Below are 18,085 nucleotides of genomic sequence, written 5' to 3'. Positions count from 1 at the left end.
GCTTTGCTTACTGTAGTAAATAAAAAAACAAACCACATAATTCCCAAACTCCACAAGCATTTCAAGGTTTCATTTCTTTGGAAGGATGGCTACCAGATCATATCCCTGTAATTTAAGTTGGTTAGAAAGCTATCTACGGAAGATTTGTATTTATACTACACCTATTTCTTGTTGCACTCTTCTGGGGATGCCAGAGATGGTTTTCCTCCTCCTCAACTTTCGTCTCCGCTGTAGTACAGATTGTGAATGAACAAGAGAGCAGCGTATACTAGCCTCTCTGTCAAAACCAACTCCTGCAACCCATAAATAGGTCTCATTAGCCTTTAGAAATAGTAAACAAATTTTCATGGCTGGAACACAGTGGAGGTATGTGAGCTTGGATTAAGCCTGTGAATAAACATAAGGGAGCCCTTATGTAGCTCTTATGCAAATTATATCACAGTATATCACAGTTTTACATCTAATTCCAGCTCCCCCTCAGCAGCCTGGTCTGCCAAAAATAACAGAAGGCATTAAAAAAAAAAAAAAAAAAAGGAAAAGAAAAGAAAAGAAAATCAGAAAGAAAAGTAAGAGTTGAGAGCTCTTGGTAACCGGGCATCTTTCTTACAGCTATTTATCCATCTGTCATAGGGACAATGACAGTAACTTGTCTGCAAAGCTTAATCTGTTCAGCTATGGCCTGACTTATTTTAAGCAACTAAGCATAAGAAAACAATTTAAGGTTTTAACGCCATATTGCAGTAGCTGGGCACTTCTTAGGAGACCAATATGCCAAGGGGGCTAACATTTTAAAAAGGAAGGAGACAGCTAAAATGGGGCCGAGTCCCTGTGCAAGTTTAGAGAGCATTCTTCATGACAGTGACACATGGCCGAAGGGTGACATAAAGAAGCAGCTGCTATTTATTTGCGTACATCAGGAAGTGGCCTGATTTTTGCAAGTGCTCAGTACACAGTGGGATGTGTGGGAGTCCACTCTGGGAATCAGCTCATACAGTCAATCAAGATCCTCAGTTTGGATTTAGGAGCCCAGGTTCACCAGCACATTTATTTATGACCACAGATATACAGAATAGGCCAGAATTCCTCATTTTCTTTATGTTTCCATGGCATTACCACAAGGAAGTGTCTTTCACTTTGTTTTTTACGCAGTGTTGTCAAAACAGAATTAAAAGGAGGCCCACCAGAAAATGAGCACCAATCTGCACAGTTGGCTTTTTGCACAACCGTACACTCACGCTCTCTAAAATTGACATGGGACAGACTGGAAAAAATGTGCCAGGTCCATAAAACACTTAACATAAGGATCGCTGGTACAGTGGTTTGTAATCTTAAGAAAAACAAACAAACTAAACCAAACGGAAGGAAAAAAAAAATCCTGATAAGAAGCTCTATTTTAATAGCGTATAATTATAGAAAACATAATTATACACAGACATACACGTACATATTACATTACATAACAATGTAAAACATTAAAAAGTAACTTTCTTGTAAAAGTTCTTCTTGAAATCTACTACAGTGAAATAGAGGCTTCAGACAGATGTCCTGTAACCACCAATGCCCCTGGAATAAGCAGAGGAAGAACTTTCTTTAATATGGAACAAAAGTGCTGTAAAGTCCAACAACAGTCATTTTCAAAAAAAGTGAACATTTCTCAGGGTTGGGAGAAGCTTAAAAAGCAAACAACAAAAAAACAAACCAGAGAACTGAAAGCAAACTCTTTGAAATCAAAAATCAATCAGCATCATTGCTGGTTTTCCAGCAACTGTGAGTTAGCCAAACATGCTCTGTGCGCCAGATGCACGGGGGTAATCTCCAAGAGGCAAGTGGAAGAGGGTATATTCTCCCCGTGACGCATACAAATTATTCCCATTAGTGCTAATGAGAATGATACACATAAACATCGAGAAGATTACATACCATTCTTGATCTGTAAAACTGATCAGTGGGAATTTGGTTCCAATGTATGGCAGGTGGAGTCTAGGCAAAAATGGCTATTACTGGAAAAGTTAACATTGGTCCCAGACCTAACTCACCTCTGAACTGAATCAGGTGACGTTAGCCACATTAGAAAGCCTACACCAGTAAGGGTCCTATATTGAATCTAGAAAGGGCATCAATTTAACAGCATCTACCTCATGGAAACATGCCACACTATCTAGGACTTTCCATGGGCATTAAACAGTGGCAGTGCCCAAGCTGCAACCTCAACCAGCTGGCTCCCAACCTCCAGCCTGGCAGGGTCTATGCCAGCTCTGACAGCCAGTCACCTTTCCTCCTGTGGAATCCCAGCCAGCCAGAAGCACCATCCTGGTGGCAGTGACACCGCTCCTGGCTGCTACCTCCCCAGCTAGGCAGAGCTGGTGGCACAGTGCAGTGTCCCCTCTGCTGCTGGAGTGGAGGGGAACAGGGACCGTGTTGCCATCACCAGGAGGATTTACAGAGCTGATGGTGGAGTTGATGGGGACTTGTCACTGTGACACTGTAGGATAGACGTGCTTCAAGCTCAAAAGCCCAGAGCCCCTCAGCTGAGGGCTGAAGCTGCACTGTGAGCATACCCTCCCCAGCACCATAGTGAACCCTGCAGCCTGTCTTGCAGGAAGGTTGGGCACCACTGGTAGACACAAGAAATGGGGTGTGAGAGGCTGTGACCTGTCCCCCAATCCCCCAGATACTGGGAAAATAGAATTAAATGCAGATATTTTCTCTGGGGAATGAAGGCTAACTGAATACTGCTTCTTTTTTTTTCTGATTGCTTATATTCAAGTCTATAACCATGAAAGTCATCCCACTTTATGCTCTTACATTAATCAACACCTGGCGAAAAATATTATTGAGGAAAATTCAGATCAACTTTATGTTTACCATAGCCCTCTGGAAGGAGAGAAAGAGAAAAAGAGAAAAACAGCCTGATTTTTGATTCTGGAAATAAGTCATCTGTCACATTTAGTAAGTAAAATAGTTTCTAATTCCATAAACAAATTGTCCTTCAAATAAATCTAGTCAAATATAGCCAAATGTTATAGAAATAAAAGAAAATGCCATTACTATACCTTCAGCATAGCTGCATGTAAAGAGATCTCAGAGCGATGGTTTGCATGCTACACAGTCATGCCTCGCATGTTTTAAGCACTGCAAATAGTAGCCTATATTCTCTAGTTTTTCTTCTCCTGCTACACATGATAATCATATGATTAATTTCGGTGGCTTTCTGCATGATTGCAGTCAGCTACATTGAAAAAGTTATTTGAGGTCTTTGTAAATACAGACTGTAGGTTATGTACACAACAAAATTACACTGTTTATACAGGGAACCAGTGTTACGTTATACTCTATAACATGACTACAAAAATGTGGACCAAATTAATCCTAGATGCAGCTTCAGTGGCTCTAGTGGTCACGCATGAGGGATGAATTTAGCCCACTGACTTCCAGAAACTAAATCTTCAAGCTAGGGTCTTTGCCCTAGACTGCACAATTGTGTGAGTTCAAATAAAACAAAATAAGTATTGACCTCCCTTGAACCATGCAAAAAATACAAGAAGAAATAGAAGAGATTTGTACCAGTGACATTGATGGGGATAATGCAAGAAGAAATCACTTGGGCATCTTGTTTCATTTTCTCCTCTGGAGTTGGGAGAGGTAGTGCTTTACTCCAATTGGTTTGTTTATCCAGTGTAGAAGGGATATTGTGTATTGGATTTTTCGGCCTCTGCCCTAACATGACATCTGTATCTTCGTCCTCTGGTGGATGGGACTGCAAATGAATACATTCAAAATCAGTGTTCCCACTCAGGCACACAAAGCTAATTTTGAAAGAAAGCAGATACAGACATCAGAAATCGATTACAGGGACGTAAGGAAGAATTGTTCTAGGTAAGTCACACAGCGCAAGCTATTCTCCAATGGAAAAGTAACAACCTGCTAATAGGATTAAAATACCTCAACATACTGGAACTCAGCATATTTACAGGACATTTACAGGACATCTCCTCCATCAGAAGGGGCATGTCCTGCATCCATGGGTAGCCCTTGCAAACATGCCCTCAATTACCATCAGCATTAGACACATGGGCCCTCATTTGCATCTGCAACCTTTTGAACACCTACTGATTACTAGTGAGGACTGGTTTCATAGAACCGTTCATTTGAGGACAAGCATCAGAAGGCCCAAAGTTTTAACGGAGACGCCTCTGTACTTCAGAAAACCATTTGCATTTCATTTTTACAAACTCAGACCATGAGCAGACCAAAGTTACAGCCACCCAGCAGCTGTGCGTGGGAAGCAGCAGGCATTAACAGTACCATGGCAGGGGGACAGTGGCCAAAGAGGAGTAGCCACCACCAGAAGAAATTCAGAGGGCTATTTAGAAACCATGCACATTTTTACAGCATGATATGAGAAGTGCTAGATATGGAAGATAAAGAAACAGAGAAAAAAGTAAACTGCATAGAAGAAACACAGATGGTTTGTTTTCTTTTAGAAGAAATAACAAATCCCTCAACACCACCACGTCCTTCAAAGCCACTATCATTTCATCTAAACTAATCATCAGAAATAAATTAAGCACATTTTCATGTGGTGCTGGCTACCAGCTTGGGTTTGGGGGCCTCTTTGTTTGCAAAAAAAAGTTTTTGTTTAAATTCAAAGGGATGGAGGGGAGAAACACTTACCTTTTTCTGCCTAATTTCCCTCCCTCTTTCCATTGGTATATTCTTCTATAAGCTGTGATAACTCTTCGAGCAGCCCAGGACGTCCATCTGCCTCTCAGATTTTAAAAATGAAGTGCAATTCCTTTCAGGCCAGCTTTCTCTTCAGTCCTGAATTCCCAGCTGCTTAACTACCAGCCTTCCCCCTCACGCCTGCTGTTTACACTTCATTTGCCAGTTTTAGTTTCGGTAGCAAACATGGTGAAGATAAAATATTGCTCCCCAGCCCCTTGGCAGGGCGTTGAGGAGGCGGGTGTTGAACACCGCAGGATCGCGCCCGGGCTGCCATTGTACTTCTGTCATTCCTCCGCCCAGGCTCCTCACAAATCCTGACGAATTAATCATCTCAGGCTTGCCAAACAGCATTTATGCCCCAGCCCCAAAAGCGTTTAAGATCTTAACTCGGCAGCTACTATTTAAACTGTTGGAGGGCACTTACTTACCTTGCCAGCGTCACCTCCTGCAGCACCCCTAGACCTGAGACAACGCATGTTTCCTCCTCCTCCCGCCCACAGAAAACCCCCTTTTCCCACGCAGGATTTCAGTCAAACATCACAGCCTTCTTTCTGCCTGCAGCTTTTGTGCCGAACCTCAGCAGACGTGAATAGCTCATATAAACTTCAAGCACAAAAGACTTTGTTTCCTAGGTAACTTCCCCCCCCCCCCCCCCCCCCCCCAAAGTTCGTTGCATGCATGCAAAAAAACCAACCCTTGCACACACGCACAGATGCATGGACACACACACACACACACACAGGCTGCATTTGTTGCCAGTCCCTCCCCTGGATGGCAATGAGGTACTGGACAAAGCAGGCAAAGTGACCCTGGCTGCCAGAGCTCCTCCTCTCAACAGTGGCATCACCACAGGACCAGAGAATAAATACCCACCATCATGTTGGCATTGCCCAAATAATTTCTTACCATACATAATTTTTTTTTTTTTTAAAAAAGAGTGCAGTTTGGCAAAAATATCACAAGAGAAGGAAATGCAATCACTAATGCTATTGAGTCTGTCCTGATTCAGGCCTTCTAAAGGTGGCGATAGGAGGAGGTGGCCCCTGTGGCCATAAGAGCCCCTGAAACCCATACAAGGTTAAGAATGAAAGAAGGGGGAAAGAAAGAAAAGGTTATTATTGTGTCTTACTGACATGAGAAAAACAGAAAAGGCTTCTTTTAGCGCAGCAAAGTTAGTAAGTGAAAAGCAATTAAGAGGAAGGGTTAGGATCTGGAAGGGAGTAGAGTGAGACAGGGCTGTTAATTGAGGATTGCTTGTTTTTCCAGTACCTTTCTACTCCAGGGGGTCATGTGGCAACACTCAATTGGGGAGGGCGAGCGGGTGCTGTTAAACTATAAATGTGAAATGTAAAAAAACAAACAAACAAACAACAACAACAAAAATCAAATTAAAAACATACTCGAGATGTTTCTGGTAAAAGCACATCATTTCTGTCTGGATAAATTAGCATCAGAGGCAAAACAAGCTGAGATTTCCTCCCTGATTCCTACGGGTGGGTTTGTTCCCCAGAACAGATCACTTCTCTGCAAAATGCAGCTCAAGCAACTGTGCCCATAGAGTGGTTGGGGTCCCTGTGAAGTCTGTGCTGATTTTGCCTACTCAGACTAAAGAAAATTGCAGTGAAATTGGTTTAAACTCGTTCTATGGACATGCTTAAATTGTCCCAAGAATGTCTTGTATTGATTTGTTAACTCAAACTGTGTACTTCCTGGAGCTGAAGCAGTGCAGGGTACATATCCAATTACATTATAAATGATCTATTTCATAATATAAGGGAAATTTTTTTGCACAACGTATGGAAGCAATGGATATAAATAATGCTGGTCCTGAGGGTGATTTATCAAATACATGGATTGTTAAGATTTTCTGACGTTATCATTACATCTCTAAGATTGCAATCATTGTGTCAGGGTGACAATGGCAAATTGGCTTTTTGTTTCTTTTTATAATGCTTGAAAGCACAAACAGTGACGCCTACAACACCCTGGGGTTCACTGAATCCCTGAACCTCCTAAATCCTCTTCTGGCAGAAACTATTGCAGTGTCCTGTTTTCACAACCAAGGCATGAACGATGACTTCTTTTGAAATAGGAAATAAGAAAAAAAAGGGGGGATAAAGAAAAAAGGTCTGTTGATCACACTGGAAAGCTCTAGCACATATTTCTCATTGGGGTTTATTATATCCACTTGCATTAGTTAGCCAACTTGTCAAATAAAAGCCTTTGAAAATTTTTCCTCTCAGTCATTATCAGCACCACTGTGATAGATGAACCACAAACATCAGTTAAAAAGACTTCATTTTATGGTCCTCCTGTCAAAAAAAAAAAAAAGCTGTGGTGAGTCTCAAAAGGCCCAATTCTCTGTCTTCTCTGACGCTCCTCCTAGACGTCTCCTGCTTTGCCCTGGTTCCTTGTGCAGGACTAAAACCATGGGAAGCCTCCAGATGAGCTGCCCATAAGCCTTACCGGAGAGATGAGTGGGGAAATCGAAAGAGGACTGTTGCCAGTTAATGTTTCCAGCAGGTTAGTTTCTACCCAGGTCAGTGCAAACAGCTCTTCTAAGCTGGGAAAAGTCCTTATCACAGGAAAAACACCACTGCTCATGAAACAAAGGCTATGGAGATGCTGAATGCAGCAACCAGTTCAGCCTACTCTTTGGATACCCAAAGATGATTTCAATCTGGGTCTTCCAGCTGATTCTCCTGTCACCTGCCTTGAGCAGATTGACTGCAGTTAATGTGATCAGGATTTGAACTGAAATTCAGCTTCCCCGTGGAAGGTATTAGAGGATCTCTGGGGAGGGTCCAAACAGTGGGAGACAAATGCTGCTGAGGTGACAAGAGTTCAGGAGATGAAAATCTTTGGAATGTCCCACAAAGGCCTATCTATGATGGTCCTAGTCAGCGCACAAGGAGAAGATCATGTGAAGGATTTTCCACCCAAAGCTCCAAGCATGGCTACATGCAGAAGCCACTCAGGGCCAAACCTCCCCAGGAAAAACAGTGGGACCTTGACTTTAGCCTAGGAGAGAATAGTGTGGGCTACAGTCAACACAAGCAATTTCTGGCTATCCATTTGTTTGTCCTCTTGGTGCAGCAGGGCTTTCCTACCTCTCCCACATGCTGCTCTACCTGATGCCTCCAAGTAACACACATCCAGTTACATGTACCCCCAGGCACCAATTTATATGCCAAAGTCTCAGGTCCCTGTTTGAGCATGGCAGGACAAACTTCCTAGGTAGGTTCCTACCATGAAGAGACAGGACAAGAACAGAGGTGATCAGGAAAATTTCAGCTCCTGCTGTCACACTGCTGCTCCTGAAAAAGCCATTGCTACCTCACCAAAGGGTCTCAAGTTGACTTACTGCCCATTCCTGTGTGATGCCCCTGGTGGGGCAACCAAGGAATGCTGGGGTACAGCAGTAGACTCAGCATTTCGACATCTCCACGCTGGGGAAAGGAGAGAGCTGACATTCTCCAAATTTTCTTATTCACACAGAAGACCAGAATATCTCTAAATGTCCTGAGTAAACACATAATTAAGCAAGAAATTATTATTATATACCCAAAGCTGTTCTGGTCTGATGGGCGAATCTGCAGCTAGGCAGTTTTCAAAGTGAATTTCTTTTGTGTGGGTGTGCTTGGCAAACAACAGTGGTGATAATCAATCTGTTAAGTACAAAGCCAGAATACTTTAAATAGTCATTTTTCTTTAATGGGCTAAGTTTGCTTTGAAACCAAACTGGTGAGTAATTGCTCAAATAGGGATTTATTCTGCAATCACTGACAAACGCGAGCATTGTTTTCTGAGCTACCTCATCAACTTCACTTGCAGAGGCTTCTGTGCACTACAACAAAAGTCACATGTCCAAGTCTGATCTAGTCAACAAGGCTTCCCCTATAGAGGAAGCGGCATCGTTGCAGAGCAATTCATCTCTCCTTCATTCAGCATTTAACTGTGGGTGAGACGAAGCACCTCTAAACACTCTTCCCACTAATTTTAGGAAGAGCTTAGCGTTACTTGCAGGTACAATAACAAGACAAAAATGTCAGTTCAGCCCCTCTTCTGTTTTCCATCACCCGGTGCCTTGAGTTGCCACCATTGTTTGGGATATTCAAGATTTAAGGGAAGACTAGTGCAAGAAGTATCAGCTTCATTAAAGGCATATACCTAGTCTGCCTTACCTATAGTGACAGCATTATAGGAGATACCTGGGCTTTCACAGTTAGTGCACAGGGCATACTGAACACAGTGCAATGGCAGAAGGAAAAACATAAACCCAAGAATAAAGAACTAGTTTTTCTCGAGGTAATTAAAGTCTTGAGAATGCTAAAGCCTTGTCAAGAGCATTTATCCTCAACATGTTTGTCAAATTTAGGCATGGCTGAGTTGACTCCTTACCCCTCATCTGTGTTTGACCATGTAGGCAAGCTGTTGCCTCAGAGGAAATCTGGGTGGCCGAGTCCCAGCCCCCAGCAGCATAGAGCCAGTGCCAACACAACCTTGATGAGGACAGGAGATGGCTAGCAGCACAGCACTATTGTCCAAAGGATTGTTTTTGACCTAAAATTTGTAGCTAACAAAAAGCATAACAGATCAATGTTATTTCTGACTTCAGGCTTCTATAGCACCAGGTGGGGGAAATCTCCTTCCCAGGATGATGTTATGAATAAAGTGGGTGATATTCACCCAAGCAGAGCATCTACATTTAGCTTCAGCTTCTGCAAGCTTCATATATGGTCCAATTTCAGCAGGGAACAGAACATACGTACAGGATGCTTTCACATTATGTGGCAAAAATAATATGTATGTATTAACAGTACCTTCTGACTTCTTGTTTGAAAGCAATCATACAGGTACTCAAAAAGTAACATGTAGAATAAGTGTGAACTAGTGTTTAATCACACATTCATGAGTTGAGTACTGACTCCTTCTGCAGCCCTGGGTGAAACCTCCATGTCTTCCTTTCTTTGCCTGTAAAAGTGAGAGCTTGCTGCTTCATTAACTCACATGAGTTACAGAAAATGGTATTGATTTACATGTTGGAAAAATTAAACGTCTGGTAAAAGGAGAAGAAATACTAATAAAAAGCTAGGAGCTTTCCAGTGTTTTCAGAGCACAGCTGACTACTTGACTATTTAATTAGGAATTAACATTTGTACCTATACAGCAGCTTTTCTTACCAGTCAGCTGACGCTGAAAAGAAGATAATGGGAATATTTATGACCATGTTATTTCTGCTGTAAAACACAATCCTGCTCACCTGCCTGCTCCCAATGTTTATGTTTCCATATGTTTAATTCTGCTCAAGTTTTTGTTATATCTGCTTGTGGGTGTTTTCTCTTTTGGAGCATCACAAACGCGATCTGTTAAAGTACTGACAATCCTTTAATGATTAATGTACTGCTCCAATGTTTTGACAAGGTAAAGACAAAATGAAGACATGTTTTCTGACAGAAGTCATACCACACATGGCATTCCATCAGACAAAGGTACAAAACAATCATCCCACAATACAGGGTATTTGGTATTAGGCTCATGGCACAAACAGTGCAATACATACATACATATATATTAATTCATTCTGATGGATAATGCCAGGAAGGTTTTATTTCAAACAGCTACAGGAAGGATTTGCACACAGAAAGTGCAGAGCCCAACTTGTGCCTTAACTCTGTTATTTTATTTGAGTCTTTGTGTGTCTTCAGCACAAAACTGTGAAAGTCAGTACATTCAGTTGTGCTTCCTTTTGCTGTACAAAGCATCCTAAAGCAGACCACAAAGAATATTTTTTAACTGGCATGGAGTGAAATAAAATTACCGAATGCATTATTTTCTCTTCACATTTGCTCTAGCTGAGGTCTCAGGGACAGGCAAAGCCTTTCTGGAAAACAACCTCCTCCTTCTTGTCCCTTAGATTTCTGCTCAGATTATAATTGTGAGAAACACTGACACTGAACTTTGTGCAATTGCGAGTGTGAATTTCCAAACACTGAGTTCCTTGCTTCAACTCCCTTGTTTTATTATAACAGCTGTGCCATGAGAGGTTTGAGAAAGTGCGGTCCCATGACATTCTGAACTTGAACACTTGAGATTTTGGAGCCTGGCCAGATGGACTTGGAAAAAACAGAGAAATAAAAAACTATTTACAAAATGAAAGAGAAGGCTGAAATGAAGTTAGAATGACGCAGCATCTTCACACTCAGCAACTGGCCTCAGCAATGCTACAGGCATGGTTGTCATGGGAACACATGTAAGGAATATTTCTCTCATTTTATCAAGTCCATAACTTCCCATACTCTCCTCAGATTATCTGAGGTTTGTTTCATTTTGTTGTGTTTTGGTTTTGTTTTTTTTTTTTTCCATTGGCAAAAATGCCTGAATGAAAGATACTCATGAATGTGTTTGGTTGTATGGTTCTTTTGTGTAGAGAGTGACTACGTATGCCAGAGTTTTTCAGCTTTAAAAATTAATGACTGAGATGGATAGGAAAGTAAAATCATGTCTGCAAAACCAGAAGGAGAATGGAGAAATGGAATGTGGAAGCAATGCTTACTGCTTCTCACAGTCTAAGAACTAGAAGTGAGGCACCAGGTTTGAAACAAACAAAAGGTACATTTTCATACAGACTGTTAAAATTGTTACAGGATGCTGTTGAGTCCAAAGGTGTAAATTTGAAAAAAAAAAAACAAACAAAGCAAACAAACAAAAAAAAAAAGTAGATTAAGCAAGTCTCAAAATCAAGGCAGACAGGTTCCTTGTTGGTTATTATTCTGTGTTTGACCTCTGGCTCAGGAGCTCTGCTCTGTAACCAATTTCTGTATGAAACTGGAAGGATAAATCATGGGATGATAAAATGCATAAATCATGCCCTGTTGTTATACTGCTTCCTGAAGGATCCCTTCTAGCCTCCGGGCTAAGTGGACCTTTCATCAGACGAATCAGGGCAGTTTCTAACTGTTCCTACTAACAGCTAACTTCAAACTTGTCTTTGCTGGGACACAAAAGATCCTATATGATTTCTAGTTCTCTACTTCTTCTCCATGAAAAAACGGTCTTGTGATGGAGCAGTCTAAAATGTTCCTCCAGACCCATTTATACTGGCATTAGACACTTTGTGCTTGAATTCATTTGGTCTTCCTTGGAATTTGTGGGACTTCGGCATCTTCTTCCTTGTAAAGATAATAGTGCATAAAATGAGTCTTCATCTCTCGTGGTTGATTTTCTCTAGCACAATAGACAAGATCTTTGGAAAAGCTCATAGCCACCTAATCGGTAGCAATAAAAACAGCTGCCAAAAGGCACAAATATGGAAGCTTTGGCTGGCCTTAGGCACAGGTGACCTGTTTTTCAGTAGCTTTCAGTAGTGATAGTTCTCACAGGTCACACAGTGGCAATCTGAACATTTCTCAAAATCAAGCCATTTATTTCAGTACCTCAATGTATGCATTTAACTTAGTCAGTTTGGAAAAGTCAGATCCTGTAACTTTTAAAAACTTCCCAGCTTCTCATTGAGCCCTTTCCCAATTTGAAAGAAACAACCCCTTCTCTAATTCATAAGAAACACAGAAAGGGGCTTTTACTGTTGTTTAGTACTGCTTTCACCAGCACATTCCCAATGCATCAGAAAAGTGAGATACATGATAGACTACTATGCCATGAATAAAAATTCTTGTGGGATTTAACATCTTTAGCTCATTTATGAATGCAACAGGACTGGAATCAGATATCAAACATTACCAACAGTCCCTGAAGTAGATATTCATTTGCAGATGTCAAAAAGCTTACACCAAAAAGGGCAAGCTAGCCAGTAACAGCATTCTCAACTTTCTCTCATAATGGTATCATTAAGTCATGAAGGCTTGCACCACATCAATTAGCTGTTCATTGTTGCAGTGTCCTGTCAAAATCTCTTATTAACCTTCTGCCAGACAGAGCATTCATGTGCACCTTCATCTTACCTTATTTTCTCTGATTTTTAGAGTTGCCCCCTGAACAAGGAGTGCTCTCAGAAACAGGTCAAAGCACTTTGAAGTACCCTGGCCTTAGTGTATTTGGAATTACCAAAGCAGGATATTGCCAGATGCCTTGAAATAAATAGGACTTCAGCCTCCAGCAGCTACTTTTTCCTTAGGGGAACACTGAACCTGGTCAGCTTCCAAGAAAAGGTCCAATATGGGTGGCACAAAGCTTAACATTTTTCTTCTTGAAAAGAAAAAGGTGGACTTGCAGATAAAGCCAAGACATCTGCATTCAGCATGACTTAATTTTGCCAACTAATACAGGACTCAGAGGGTTGCTCACTATTTATTATTATTTTGTGCTCTACAGATGGAAGTAATGTGTAAAACACGCTGGTTGTTTTCCAAACACAACAAAGATTCAGGCCTTTCACCACTGAGTATGCAATTTCAAAAGGCATGCCTTGTTCGCCATCTGATAAGAGAACTTTGTGTCCAATATGCTGTCCAAACTATCATCTGTAACTAGTCCTTATTCACAAGACATGAGGTCACCTCTCCTCTACCCTTCAGTGACCCTACAACAGCACTTAGCTTTGATGATGACTTAGGAAGAGAAAAACAGGTAAGGCTGTTTCTCCTTTCTGTCTTCCAGTTCTTTTCTGTGCTTTTCTTTTCTATCCCTTAACATCACGATATCTTCCTTCAGTTGAATCGTAAGGTCTCCAAATTTAATCAGTTCAAAGACTGCAGTGATGGTGATGCTTTCCTTGAAATTATGCAGATAAGCAGCCAAAAAGCCAAAATAGTCAAACTAATCAAAACATTACCATGCATTTCATGCTTTCAAATGAGAAACAAAACTCTTCTTATGGACTGGCTAGATGACATTTTGGTCCCTGGACAAGTGCTTTCCACTGTGACACATTTACCACTACAGGATTCCAAATGGTTAATATAATAGATTAGGATAAATATACTTGCATTTTTAAGCTAAGTAAGTGCGATTCATAGCTACATACTTATAATGTGCTCATGGGGATAGCATCTCTGTAGATGCCAATATACATGTAGCTGCAGATGCAGGACAGATCTATCCCTACACTTGAAGCTGGCATTAAGACTTGACTTAAAAGTCAAATCCAGGTCTGACCTGTGGAGTTTAAACTGATTTGAGGAATGCAATGGCTACTATGGCACTTTCATAGGTCAAATGCTCAGAGCCATAGAGGTACCAAATTCCTGAAACCAGTGAGAATTATGGACCCAGTCAGAGTTAGATTTGTGGATCTGGTGCATTTCCTTTAACAATGACAAACACCATATTGTCCACCACAATTTGATTTCAAAATAGTGCAGCAGTGGCAAGTCAGCACAGACATACAGGACATAAAGGACCAGCTCTTCAGCTGGAGTTCCCACTTGGCTGGCTGCAAGGACATATGTGACATGAAGCATCTGAAAAAAATTTATGGAGATGGATAGTGTAGAACAGGACTGTTGCCCATATACACATGGTGTTCCTTGTAGCTGAAGAAGTGCTGCCGAGGCTATCTGCACACGTGAGCCTCAAAGCAGCACTCAAAGACCTTGAGTTCTTGGCTCCTGGCAATGCTAATGCTAAGGCAGCAGTTTCTGAAATTACAGGAGGGTTCTGGAAGTGCTACCTGAAGCAGGCGAGGAGAATGTGAATCACTGTGAGGAGAAGTGTGAGAATGTGCTGGCCAGAGGAGAAATATAAAAGGTTTCTCAATGGAAATGTCCATCCTGGTGCTGGCTGCTGTATGCTGTAACCTTTGTTATGCTGCCAACAGTCAGCTGTGCTGTACCTGCACAGGCTTGGGTAGGGGCACTTGTGAAGCACTCTCTGGCATATTTAGGTCCCATAATGCTAATAATGTGTTTGTGTGTGATAGCTGTAGTGAATGACTTACTGGTAGCAAGTGTCGGTCCTTTATCGCTTGCCTCTTTTGACTGCAGATTGCAGGGAAGGGAGGAAAGGGGGGAGCCACCACAGCAATGGGGCCTTGCACTTTTTGCTCTCTCTTATCACCTCGGCTTCGGTGTTCTGTTTTGGGTGAGAAAGGAGACATGAGTCTTTCTGACTGTTAAAAACATATAAACAGCACAACAAAGACACAAACAGGATGTGGACTTCAAAGATGAAGGTCCTGCTCTTCCACACTGACCAGCATCTATGATCCCTGTTGCAGCTGAAGGGGGCAAGCACTTATTGGACATCCAAGCCCCCTTAAGAATAATGTTCATATAACACACCCCTGTGTGTACACTGGAGCTGAACTGTCCCCATATGGGATTTATACACTTTTTCCCAAGTCACAAAGGAGCTACCTTCTAGGCACTTTGGACCCAAGCCCGGGTTCCCAATGGGAACCTGCAGCTCCTGGTGCCTTGAAACATCAAGGTGTGGTAATGCTTGCACTCTACCCATATAAAATACACTCCTCTGGGGGGAAAGAAGGAAACACAGCCCTGGGTAGGGTTTCCTTCCCTGGCTGCAGGGCAATGCCAGGTCCTGAGAATTAGCTGGAGATTATGAAGGTTGTTACAGCGGCAGCTCTGTGTCCCAGCATGAAGGAGATCACCCTGGAAAAGTCAAAATGTCTCGTGGCCCCTAGAAGCCTTCCTTCTCTGTGGGCTTACAACATGCAGCCCTTTTCCAGCATGAGTCCCAGGTATCTGAAACCTTCCAAGTGAACAGGAGAATGATCATGGACTTCCCATCTCTAACTTTAAGCAACAGTTAGATAATTACTGTTTCCAAGGAGTGCTTCTGGAAGGAGATGACAGATTTCCCGGATGAACATAGCTATGATCCAGCCAACCATGTTTTCTGTTAGCACAGCTGCTTTCTTAATCTAATGTTTAGTTTTAATTCTGTATAAACAGATAAAGAGAATTAAATTCTGATGGAAAAAATAACTGAGACACAATGAAAACTTTTAGGAGAAATTTCATATTATATTTTCTCTCCATTATATGCAGTTATTTGCAAAATAAGATAAATCAGGACGTGACAAGCTACTTGCACAGCTGCCGTTAAACGTGGAGGATGGGAAACTGCCAAAACTGAGATTTGAAACCTTAAAATGACGAGGCATTTTCTGACAGTTGCCTTCCCGTGCCGCTGTCAGGATTGCTCCTGCCCACAAGGTGGCAGGCAGAGATCAGCCTGGTCCTGGGACAACCGCGAAGCAGAGCCGCTAAAGAGCAGAAAAGCCAACTTCTGCTCTACTGTAACACTACTGTCATTGCAATTCAGCTGTATCTCTCTCTGCAGTGCTATGAAGATGTGCTGCACCCATAGTGTGTTCCTGAACTAAAATCTGTGGAGAGGGTCAAATGTGGTAATTAATTGGAATATTTTATCCAGGTACCAGATGCTTTGCAGATTCAAGTAATTGATTATTATTATAACCTGGTAACAATAATAAATGAGCAAGGCAATGATAGCTGTTGGTGCAAAACACTTCCAACACAGGATGCTGCTGCTGAACATTTTGAGGGTGACGTGCATGGATTTTCTCCTTTCTTATGGCACAGAAGAAAGGCTTGTTTGCTTACTTTAACTTGCTTCCCGGTAAGGATTTTCCCTTGGTTAGGTTCCCAATGAAAACTAACCTTTCCCCATCTTTTACCTTCCCCATAGAGCGCTGCTGTAGGACCATCCAGACATTTGCACCTAGCAAATTCCCTTCATGGCAGGGATCCAGGAGCCTCCTTATGACCTTGCTTGTTTCTGCTTCCTTCCTGTGTGACATGATTTGGTTTTGAGGCTACAGGTCTTCAGTCTGTTAGGCCACATCAGGAGGTGCTCCCTGGACTGGGGAGGGGACATCTGCCTGACCCTTCCAAGTTGTTCAGGGCATCACCTGGCTTTCAGCTGCCACCCTTGAAGGATGCAGGTCTCCCCTAGTGCAGACAACTTAGTCTCTGTGCAGACTCTGTAATAACCATGGGGCTCCAGTTTCAGCCCTTGGGAAGCTAAATCTTACCTGTCCTGGAGCTGAGACATTGTTTAACATCTGTTTAGTGAAGTGAGATGGCCTTATTGAAACACTCAGTACCTCCATCCTTTTGGGGTCAGTGCATGGATTTGCTCACGTGATTACAGTTTCATAGGAAACATATAAACCAAGAATGTAAAATGGAAAAGCAGAAAGTCCTTTTCAGCTCTCCTCTAGTAACCATAAACAAGTTCTTCCTGCCTTTTTACTGATAGAGTTACATCTTCAGCTTTATTTCTTAGACTGAATACCTCAATCTCAGTGGAAACAGTGCCCATAGCCCAGTGGCTGTGCCTGAGCACCCTGCTGCTGCCTGGAGGGGATTGTGGAGAGGTGTCACGAGCGTGGAGCCAGAGTGTGTGCAAGCACCTACCTCTGCGCAAGGCCCGCAGATGCTGCTTGGCGTGGTGGTGCAGCTCCTCCACGCAAGGTGGTCTGGTGGAGGGGAGGAAGATGTTTCTTTGCTGATGCCAAGGTGCTTGGTAATAGACACTCAGTTTGCTCTCTGCATCCAGGTTGGAGACAGCTGTAGGATAAAAATGGAGTGCAAGGTAAGGCTCCTAGCCTCTCTTACATCAAACTAGCTAAAAGGCAAAGGCTCTTGCTTAGAACAGCATTGCCTAGAGCAAGCACTGGGGATGTTACAGCACCTCTCCTCCCACCAAATAACACTGACCATTATCTTCTCTGTGTTTCCACACCACATTACACAACTCGGCATTTAGACAACGTGCTTTTGCCAAATTGCAAATGGCTCTGTTGAGGCAAGGAGGTGCAATGGTAGTGTATTGGTCTTAAATATATGGACTAAAGGGATAATAATTTTATAGATAGCAAAATGAAAGCACAAAGAAGCTATGCAACCTTCCCACAGTGACATTTTGAGCAAGGGCAGAGGGAGGAATGGGTCTTTCATTTACCTATTCTCCTGCCAATATGCTCTTTCACTACATCATTTTGCACATGACTGATTTCTGACACAGGTTGCTAGCTCGTTCTCTTCCAGCACATAATGACTGAGATTAACTGCCCACCATGCTGAGTGACTTTAACTGTCACTTATCAAAAGATGTTGCCTTAATAGACAGGGACTTGTAAAGGACAGGAACACTTCAACTCCTCTACAGAGAAATCCCAGAAGTCTGCCTCTGAAAGTTACATGAACTAAGTCCACTAAAGGTTTGAGAGAATTTCTCAGGAGAGATGTGTCCAACCTCAGCGTATGCAGTAGTTAGCTTTCCATGCACCAAAGCAGAAGAGGAAGGTCATACCAGCACTCTTCCCTAGCAAGATGCACAGAGCAGGCTTGTCCCATCTGTGCTCAGCAGCCCACCTAATGCAGCACAGTGGGAGGCCATGCCAAAGAAAGGG

The 18,085-nt window shown here is 42.3% G+C and overlaps 1 protein-coding gene across 6 annotated transcripts in view; it reads right to left on the bottom strand.

Annotated features, from left to right (window-relative positions):
* Positions 1-18,085, bottom strand: part of NHS (NHS actin remodeling regulator) — a 252,574-nt gene that overhangs the window by 9,280 nt on the left and 225,209 nt on the right. For 3 of the 6 annotated variants that reach the window (XM_062603706.1, XM_062603708.1, XM_062603709.1), the window contains exons 2-6: positions 17,088-17,240; positions 14,621-14,754; positions 5,995-6,057; positions 3,565-3,757; positions 162-293 (exon numbers count right to left, since the gene is read on the bottom strand). In XM_062603706.1, coding sequence (XP_062459690.1) covers positions 162-293; positions 3,565-3,757; positions 5,995-6,057; positions 14,621-14,754; positions 17,088-17,240 — 675 coding nt within the window. Of the gene's footprint in view, positions 1-161; positions 294-3,564; positions 3,758-4,674; positions 5,631-5,994; positions 6,058-14,620; positions 14,755-17,087; positions 17,241-18,085 lie in introns of those variants that run through there. The other 3 variants (XM_062603707.1, XM_062603711.1, XM_062603710.1) reach the window with 3 other exon arrangements.

This window comes from Pezoporus occidentalis, unplaced genomic scaffold (genome assembly GCF_034315485.1).
Source record: "Pezoporus occidentalis ecotype Australia unplaced genomic scaffold, CSIRO_AGI_Poc_V1 ctg81, whole genome shotgun sequence".
In the NCBI taxonomy this organism is placed as follows: Eukaryota; Metazoa; Chordata; class Aves; order Psittaciformes; family Psittacidae; genus Pezoporus; species Pezoporus occidentalis.
Note: the sequence above shows the minus strand (reverse complement) of the source record. Positions and strands in the feature narration are given on the sequence as shown.